The 9,447-nt window shown below is 41.9% G+C and overlaps 1 protein-coding gene across 1 annotated transcript; it reads left to right on the top strand.

Annotated features, from left to right (window-relative positions):
* The first annotated feature begins 6,632 nt into the window (after positions 1-6,632).
* LOC148031962 (uncharacterized) lies at positions 6,633-9,196 on the top strand. The gene is made up of 2 exons (XM_087684014.1): positions 6,633-7,132; positions 7,340-9,196. The coding sequence occupies exons 1-2, from the start codon at positions 6,703-6,705 to the stop codon at positions 8,854-8,856; spliced, it is 1,947 nt and encodes a 648-aa protein (XP_087540140.1). The 5' UTR covers positions 6,633-6,702; the 3' UTR covers positions 8,857-9,196.
* Positions 9,197-9,447: the final 251 nt, after the last annotated feature.

Below are 9,447 nucleotides of genomic sequence, written 5' to 3'. Positions count from 1 at the left end.
TCCATAACTTATTCCCCCCCCCCCCCCCCACCCCAAAAAAAAAAAACTAAGAAACCTTTTAAGCACCGGAGGGATTCACTTTTTATAGTGTATCATGTCGTTTAAGTATATATACTTCTTATTTATTATGTCCTTCAAGTAGAGGATGCTTTTATATGGATTCTTCCACAAAGGGGTTGGTTACATATGGAGAACCTTCAATAATAAAAAATGCATTGTCTACATTAAAGATCCACATATTGCCTGTAGAACAAAAGGGCTTGAACACATATTATATATGAATTTTTTAAATCAAGATTTTGCATTAACCATATCTTGTCAAATAATGATCCTATGAATTTTCTCCATGTCCTAATTTCAGCAACAATGTTCTAGTATATCTAAATGGGTTGTTAGATTGCCTCTCTTAGTCATTAGCCACCCTTGGAAAATGCTAATAGTATCTTTTGCGCTACAAGATATAGACCTTATACTACATTTAATGATGCGCAGATCGGACGCTGTATGCTCGCGTAGTGAATGCCGGAAGGTCCCCAAGAACAATGAACTCTACTTTTTGCACAAGTTACAAGGTAAAAAGCATGAACGACAAGAGCAAGAGACCAATTGGGTGCAATCTCCCCCCATGCCTTGTGTGAGCGCTTCACAAAGCATGTATTTTATGTATATTTCATCTTCATGCTCAATAATAGCCCAATTTATAAAAAATAGCAAGCTTTTAGCTTTTGAGTTTGCTTTTACACAAAAATAGGAATAAAGCTAATGGACAGTGCCCAAAGAGTCTGGCACGCCCAATACAATGTCCAAATAGAAATAACATAACCATGCGCCCATGCGCATACAAAATAATAATAAATAATCAATGCCTCAATAAATAGGCATGACAAAATATAGGCGTGGCGCCTATCAAAATATAATCCATAAATCAAATACTCGCTATCCTCCAATGCTTTTCTCCGCTCCACTGCTGTTATCTCTATACATCAACTGAAGCATTCACAATCGTTAGTAAAATAATACAATTAAACCGACAAAAGTGAATACCTAGCAGTCTTCATCTACATAAATAAATCAACTGGTTAGAAATAAATCCTAACCTTAATTTATTATGAGTGCGCACTCTAAACTCATTAACATTTATTAATTTAATATGCATTTTGCAGAATCACCCGCTATGGAATCACCCATGTACACACTAAATTAATGAAATCCCCGAAAAGGACAGGCGTCCCCATCAACTTCTCGCACAAAGAATCCACTTTGTGTATGAGGCCCGGTCATCAAAGTTTATGGAATCCACCATAAAACCTCACGAAATCCACCGTGGCACGGAATCCACCGTGAAATATGCCTCCTGGTATCATTTAAAGCGACGAAAATACAAACAGCAAAATTTGCCCCCGTCGTCGCAAAAAGTGTCGTTATTGACGATGCCATAGAAACGTGGCTATTATAGCGATGCATTTGCGATGCATATAGCGACGCAACCAGTGAATTTGCGATGCGCATAGCGAGGCCAATAGCGACGCGAGCAGTAAATTTGTGACGCAAATAGCGACGGTAACAGGGAAAAAAAAAATTTGCCCTGCCACATGTAGCACTGTGTGCTGTATGAGAGCCATACAAAATAGTTTCTGCACTACTGTATACAAAGCGCTTGCAAACAAAAGGAATGTATACTGAAATCATAAAACTGATACATGAAATAAATACATGATTGCATAAAATGCGATTGGTACAATCATGAAAGGATATCACTAATACATAGAAAATGTCTACATAGATCAGGCGACTAAAAACTAAAGGTGTGTGAGCTCCAAGGATCCAAGGGCGAGCTATAAATCCTCGTCCCTCGAAAGCTCGTCCCGCCGCAAAGGAGCATTGAACGGATTCTGCAGAAAAAGAAACAACATATCAATCCACCATACAATAATGCATTCAAATATCTCATGATAACTACGGACAAGAAAGATGAGTGACTTATAGGGCCGCCGCGTCTATACAATCGGTCGATCAATGCATTGAGACCGTGCCTCTCTGTATATCGAGTCACAAGGCCTTGCAGATCGCGATTTGTAATGGAGTGCTGCAAAGAAAACAAAATGCTAACTGTTAGAAACATGATTGTCAGTACAAAGAATATTTCAAAAAAACAAATAAGCAAAACAAAAGAGAAACTTACAAAGTCCTCCAAATATGTCATGTGGCCGCCACTCCCAAGATGATGAACCACTCCAGCCTCGAGTCGTGCCCTCGTCGCCTCCCGCTGCTGACTCCAACGTCTTGGCGAATCTGTAGTCTCCTCCCTCAGTCGGCGCCAGTCGTCTGCATCTAACCACTCGGGCTTTGCAGCCCCACTCTTGATTGCCTTGCGTGCGTCGGATTGTCTATGTGACATGTATGCACACATGCAATCCATCATCCAGCCCATAGAGAATCTATCTATTGCGGCTGGCATCGGAAACTCCTCGTGAAAGGATGCTACTATGTAGTCCTTGCTCCCCTCCGGTATGTTCTTCCAATGATCCAGGACGTTGTGCTGAAAAACTTGTTGGCACAACTCTCTCATGCGAGCCATCACCCTCCTCCCCTCATCATTCATGATTATGGCTCCTGACCTACTATCAACCAGGTATCCATAACCCCTAGGAGTCTGCCTAAGATGGGTCCTCTCCCATCTCCGTCCACGCTCCTGGGCATATCCAGGAGACCCCTCTACATTCGATGTACCGACGGGGGTAACCTCTCTCGGAGTGGCACTCAAAGGGGTGCCACCTGCTGACGGCTGCGCAAAAGCCAGAGTAACTGGAGTAGACGTCCCCACAGGTGTGACAAATCCTGGAGGTGACGCAACTCTAGCTGAACAACAAGACGGAGACACCACATCCGTGTCTCCACAGCAGCACCCCCCCTGATCTCGATGCAATCCCTCCCTCTGACCCAAGTCATGAGCGTCGAGATCGTCTGCTCGAAGCTGAAGCATCTGATCACGCTGAAGCAGATCTAGCAGAGCGCCCTGACGAAGAACGAGACAGCTCCTGGTCTGCAATCTCTCTGAATCTCGCGAGTTGGTCTAGAGACATGCGTGCCATCATATCCTGAAACTCCTCATCACTCATCCCTCGACTCATCTTGAAAATGTCACCTGCACAGATAAAAAATGGTGTTAGAATAATCAATTTAAACTATACAAAGCACAGTAATATAAATCATTTTAAAAAATCCCTCTTAAAATGCATATCTTATGTACCTTTATGGAAGATCTAAACAACGAATTGAGTAATACAATTCTCCAAGAATGAAGTATTCTATGGTCCCATGTTAATCTCCTGACACAACTCTACATACACTGGAAGGTCGATAGACATGTCACCACAAAAGAACGAGTCTGCCTCGTTCTCAAAAAATTCTTAGACTACTGTATTTCCATCATTGTTAGCCGATGCGGGCTCCAAGCTTGCGGTGGCCTCCATCCCTTGTAATATCGACCCCTCTATTTGCATATTTTCTTCATCTATGCCCGGAACATTGCTTTGATCATATACTCTCGCACTTCGAGGAGTTGAAGGTATAACATACCACCATCGAGGTTGTTGGGGGTTTGGATAGAAGATTACCTGTTCACAAACACATACAAAGCGAGTTCAAACCATTGTGACATAAACCATGTCGTATTACAATTAGCAAGCAAATGACTCTATGCACCTGTTCACAATGGGCCGGCAACACAAAGGTGTCGCGCAAATCCGTCTATTTTTTTTCAGAATCTATTTCGAGAAATCCAGATGGACCTCGTCGAACTGTTGCTCCAGCTCCTCCAAGTACCACTTTGAACCACTGCACATAGAATAGTATCATGGAGAAGCTACGGTAATCCAACGTAATAATACTTTGCAAGTCTCCAAAATACTCCATCTCATCCACAACCGTGTTCAGATCCGTTGCTCGTCGCCGGCTCTCTTGCTCAAACCTTGCCATGACACCACAGTCCATTGTGGAGCACATTTTGTCAATACGCTTCACGCGAAAATTGCCATCCGCGCGACCACGCTGCACTATATATTTTGTACTGTACATTGAAACACTCAAATTAGATGTCGCATATAAAATTTAGATACGACACATTCTAAACCCCTCATCACCTTTGGAGTACATCCCCTCGAGAACTCCCACTCCTCCATTGAGACCTCTGTCCCTTCGCTGGATACTGCGGTCAAGGCTCCATGCAACCATCGTGTTGACATAAACCGTGGCATCTCCTCCATGCCTTCGGGATATCGAATCGGTCGATGACGCGTACTGCGTCGGAATTCAGCTCGCGCTTTCTCTCGATGTTGCCTTGAAATCTGGTACTTGGCGAGCCACGTCTCCATGGAGGCATGGTGCAACATACAAAAGCGATTCACCTTCTCTTCCATTGAGGCATCCATTCTTTTTTCTACCCCATTTCCAACCACCACATCTCCACCCAATCTATCATCGTCCTTCCGCGTCCATATCATTTCATTGTCTGGTTCCACCGTTGGTAGCCATTGTGAGTTAGCCTTAGAATCATTAGCCAGCATCCTCTCTCTTGGCCAAAGGTCATTGTATCTTTTGGTGAATTTTCTTTGTTGAATAGACCCATTTTTGTTGGTATAACCATACATCCCTAAATGTTAGAGAGAATCACCTTCATTGGGCACACATGATGTACCATTGTGAGACCCTATGGATTTAACTATTTGGAATTTTCCCAACTATAAATTATGTCCTATCCACACTTCTCTCCTCAAATTATGGACAAATAAGTTAATTAATAAAGTAAAATAGATTTGAGCATTAGCATCATCTATTTATATTGCTAGGAAGACTATAAACAACACTACTTAGCTCTTGCTAAAACGTTTTTTAATCTTGTTTTGAAAATTTATAACATATGCACATTCTTTGTACAAGGCGAATGGATCCCTTTGTTATTCCACCTACATATATTAGGCACATATCATACTCATAGAGAGCATGCCATCTCTTTCCATATTAATGTTGGACTTGATAAGTATGTTGATAAGTATGGCTTTGAAAATTCAATGTAGTTTGGAGCATGCAAAAAGGTTACACTAGGATTGAAGTAGCTCTTTAGGCTCTAAGATGAGTGGCATTTGATAGGTTGCATGTTTTTAGTTTTAGATTAGGCTATAAAAAGCCAAGTACGATTTGATCTTTCAATGGAAAAATACTTCCAATTATATTTGCTTTCTTGTAAGAAAGACAAGAAGTACTTGGGAGAATTTAGAGAGGTAAATGTATAAAATCTATGGTTACTATTGACCTAGGTCCTTGATGTTGTGATTACGTCTAATTTATGTTGAGAAATAACGTTAGAAATCCAAGATTGCTAGGTTGTTAAGAATATTATGGCTTCCGAATGTAGGCCCTTCCTTTTGTGATTATGTCCTACTTTGAGAAGTTGCTAAGGATCCTAAGTTCAACCTAGTTGTTAAGAATAAATTGTTTCTTTACTTCAACCCCTGTGTCATTATCTCGGGAACAAGGAGGAAGTTGAAAGCTTTTCGTTAAAAGTAGGGGGTTGAGTGTTCATCCCACCAATAAAGCATGAAATTGATTTTTAACTAATTCTCCCACATGTAAATGAAGTGATTGGCTTGTGTATGTAAAAAACTTGTTCGAATTGTAGAAAGGTCTAGTTATTCTCAACCGTATGGAAGTCGATGTGAATGATCGGTAAAATGTGACTTGAAAATGTCAACCCATTTTAGAAGAAGCCTCCTTAGATAAGTCACTTGTAACCCATATCATATACATAATTTAATCAGAGGTAAAGAAAGGCAAAAGCATTCGGAAGCCGAATTGCTGAAAGTTAGCATGATGACGCTTTAGAAGAAGTGGGATATGGAAAATTCGCAAGCACAGCCCGAGTCTTTGGCGAGGAGAGCACGCCTCTACAAAAGAAACAATCGATCATGTCAATCACAAAGTGACGGCCATCTTCGATATTTCAATACTTATTGGCTATGAGACGACCGTAAAATAATGAAGTATTAACAAAGTCAACATCCACAATTGTGCACTTCATGGTTGAAAGATGCTTTTGGCTGTATGGGCAAAGTTCAAACGGTAGTAGGAGTTGTTGACTTGGCAAAACTCACACAAGGCGAGATTACAAGTAAGGGGTCGTTTGGCAATTAACTAATCATGGATGAATAGGGATTGTCGGAACGAGAGTGGGGGTGGGGTGTGTGTATAATACGCGCGCGGATTTTCGACAGAAAACTTTTGTTCTCACTTTTTTTCTTCTTCTTTTTTTTGGGTTTTTCCGCGTCTGTATACGTGAAAGGACGTCAAAGGGAATATAGTCAGGTCGAGATCATGAAAGTGTGAGCAGAGGGATGGTCGACACTAGTGACACTCAAAAATATCAGAGAAAACTTGGCTTGCGCTAGCAGGCCGCGTCTATAGTACATTTCTTTAGCTGCTACTACGACTTATTCGTCGGACTTCTCATTATATAAAGGAAATATATTCTTATGATATGCCAGGAATATGTCGTGACTAGCGTATGGGCCGGAGCTTTATGGTATATATTCACAAAGCATAGGCACAAATCAGACACCCACAGCGCAGCTGTTTGATTGTTCGTTAGGAATCCATCTCTCTCTCTCTCTCTCTCTCTCTCTCTCTCTATCTCACAAAGCACACAAGATGATACCATCTAATCTCTCCATCCTAGATCCTGCACTATACTCAATTGCAAGTGAGTCCCTCGCGCTTGATGATCTTGATCATGATCGACTCATTAGCCCCGAGAATCACAACAGGACTCTATCACAAGATGTGCAGCTGCAGATTCTCAGTGCTTACCTCTGCAAGCTTCTTTGCAGCAACAAATACATCGATACTGTGCTTCCAACCGGCATCAGCTCTTGCCACCACACAAAACCGGCTAATCAATTCTCAAAGACTGTTAACCCTGGCTCACAGCTAGATCATCATCAGCCTTCCTATCATTTTCCTTGCCAAGCTGTAATCAAAGGGCGAACTGATCCTGATCATCGTCTAACTGGCCATTCATGCGTCTCAACTGATAAGCTCAACATTACTTCTCGATACTTATCCAAATTCTTACATAAAGGTAGGAATGTATGCTAGTACCTTGATCTAGCTGTAACCATTTTCAAACTTCTAAGTACTTTGGAGCACAAATGCAACTCGTTTCCTTATAAATTCGGCTTGTCCTGGGAAACAATGGTTTCCTCTACATATTCCTAAACATATTGTCTCTCGCACGTGTAGTTTTGGAACGGTAATCTGATGAAGTTGCTGTCCTTGGTTGCTGCAGATAAATCAGCGGCTGGGTCAGAGGCCCCTGCGGACACTGATGTCCAGAATTATATAATGAACGTCGACGTGAAGACGGAACAGTACTCGACAATATGTTCCGGCGCAACCCCAAGGCCCAGGTGGTGCCCAACCCAACAGCAGCTCCAACTGTTGGAAAGCTTGTTCGAATCTGGCACTACTACCCCATCCCGCGACATGATATCAGAGATCACTGCCCACCTCAAACAGTTTGGCAGCATCATAGAAGCCAATGTCTTCTACTGGTTCCAAAACCGGAAAGCGAGGGCCAAACGAAATCGCCAAAAACTCCAGCAGCAGCAGCAGATCATCAAGTCCGGGTACTCAGCTGCTGGCGCACGGCTATCACCACCATTCAATTATATAATGCAGGCATCCTCCTCCTCCTCCTCCTCGGCATCTGCGCTGGCTTCAAACAGCAGCTGGGGATCACCGCAATCTTCCTACAACAACAACAATTCTTCAATGTTGGACCCACTAATGGGAGAAACAATCTGTAGCCGCGGCAGCAGCAGCACAAACGGCAGATTCAAGAGAAATAAACCTTCCTCTTATAATTCCAGTCTCCGTATTGATCAACTTGTCGAGCTGGGATGCATTAATGACAACACTAGTGGCAGAAATACAAAGAGAAACAAGCCATCTAATTTGACATCTTATGCTGGCCAAAGTGCATGCGATTCCTCTTCAAATTCGCTAGCTTCAGCTGCACTGATGCCTTCTGAAAGCAGCTTATCCACTTCTAGCAATCTAGTACCAGTTAATCGACCTGATGGTCTCACCTTTAAATTGAATAATCAAGTGCACCCCAAATCATCGCCAGCTACAGTGGCCGACATGGAAATTTTTACCAGTTTTGAACAGTCCAATGCCACTGCATCAACAGTACATGAGATCCTCAACCAATACAATTATGGATCCCTAGATGACCTTGTACCACATCACCTTCAGTATTACTCACCGGATATAAGCTATAAGGGCTTAGTCCAGGGAAATAATAACTCAGATCGTGCGGCCATAGCACTGACTTCCCAGGCCCACCCTGTAAATGATTCCACATTAAGCTCTCACAGTGAATTTGAAACCGGCCATATGTTATCGAATACTGTTTCAAATCGATCGATCGACGATCAGAAGCTGCAAATCAGGCTACAGCAGCAGCAGCAAACGCATAGAAAGCAGCATGTATTGAACATAGGTGAGTTGTTGCAGTTCTCATCGCAGCCAATGAATATCCCGCAGCTCTGTCCACAGTACAGTATGAATCGTACTTTGGATCGAGAGAACATAATCAATCCATGTGGTGATCAGGCCGATCACACTAGGTGTGCCACGTCACTCAGCAACACCAACGACGTCATGCAGAACGAGCTGCCACCAGCTCCCGTGAAGAACAACAACACTGCCCTAATTCATCATGAACATTTAGGATTGCCGCTACCAGCAACTAGCATCGAAGATGCGGCCTTCCAATTGTGGGTTACCAATTGTCAATGATTGTAACACTGTTTCAGGAACCTTAGTCGTGGTTACACCACGATGCTTGCTCTCAGGCTACCTAATCTCATGCCGTGCAATTAAGCAATAATTGTAATAAACTCTAGATTCGGCCATATTTTATATGTTGCTGCACTCACCAGCACTTCAGTATAGAATATTTCACTCGTCAACTGAGTACAACTAGTCTAGACAACAACACGATAGCAAGGCTAGCTACTTAAACAAGGTGACGTAATGACAAGGACTTGCCTACGTGAACTATTGCAAGAAATCACAAAGGCCATTTAAAAGTGAAGAGAGTAGCGAATGGATATGAAACAAGCATTTTTGAATAATATTTGGGGTAGAGCTTGATATTTTAAATAATAATGAATCACCATTTTAGATTTGCCTCAAAAGTTATTATACTATGTTAGGAGTGAAAGAGATTGTATTTTTACTTATCTTCTATTGAAATTTTAATTGTTTCGATGCATGATTGATTGCTTTTGATTGGTTTTAGATGTGTTTTAAAGAGTTTCAATGCTGGTTGAAGAAGTTTAATTAGTAGATGATGGTTTTTGATTGACTTTTTATAAGTTAATATGT

This window comes from Lygodium microphyllum, chromosome 8, assembly GCF_053477565.2.
Source record: "Lygodium microphyllum isolate KBCC chromosome 8, Lygodium_microphyllum_v1.1.10, whole genome shotgun sequence".
Classification (NCBI taxonomy): Eukaryota; Viridiplantae; Streptophyta; class Polypodiopsida; order Schizaeales; family Lygodiaceae; genus Lygodium; species Lygodium microphyllum.
This window is presented reverse-complemented; position numbering and strand designations above follow the sequence as displayed.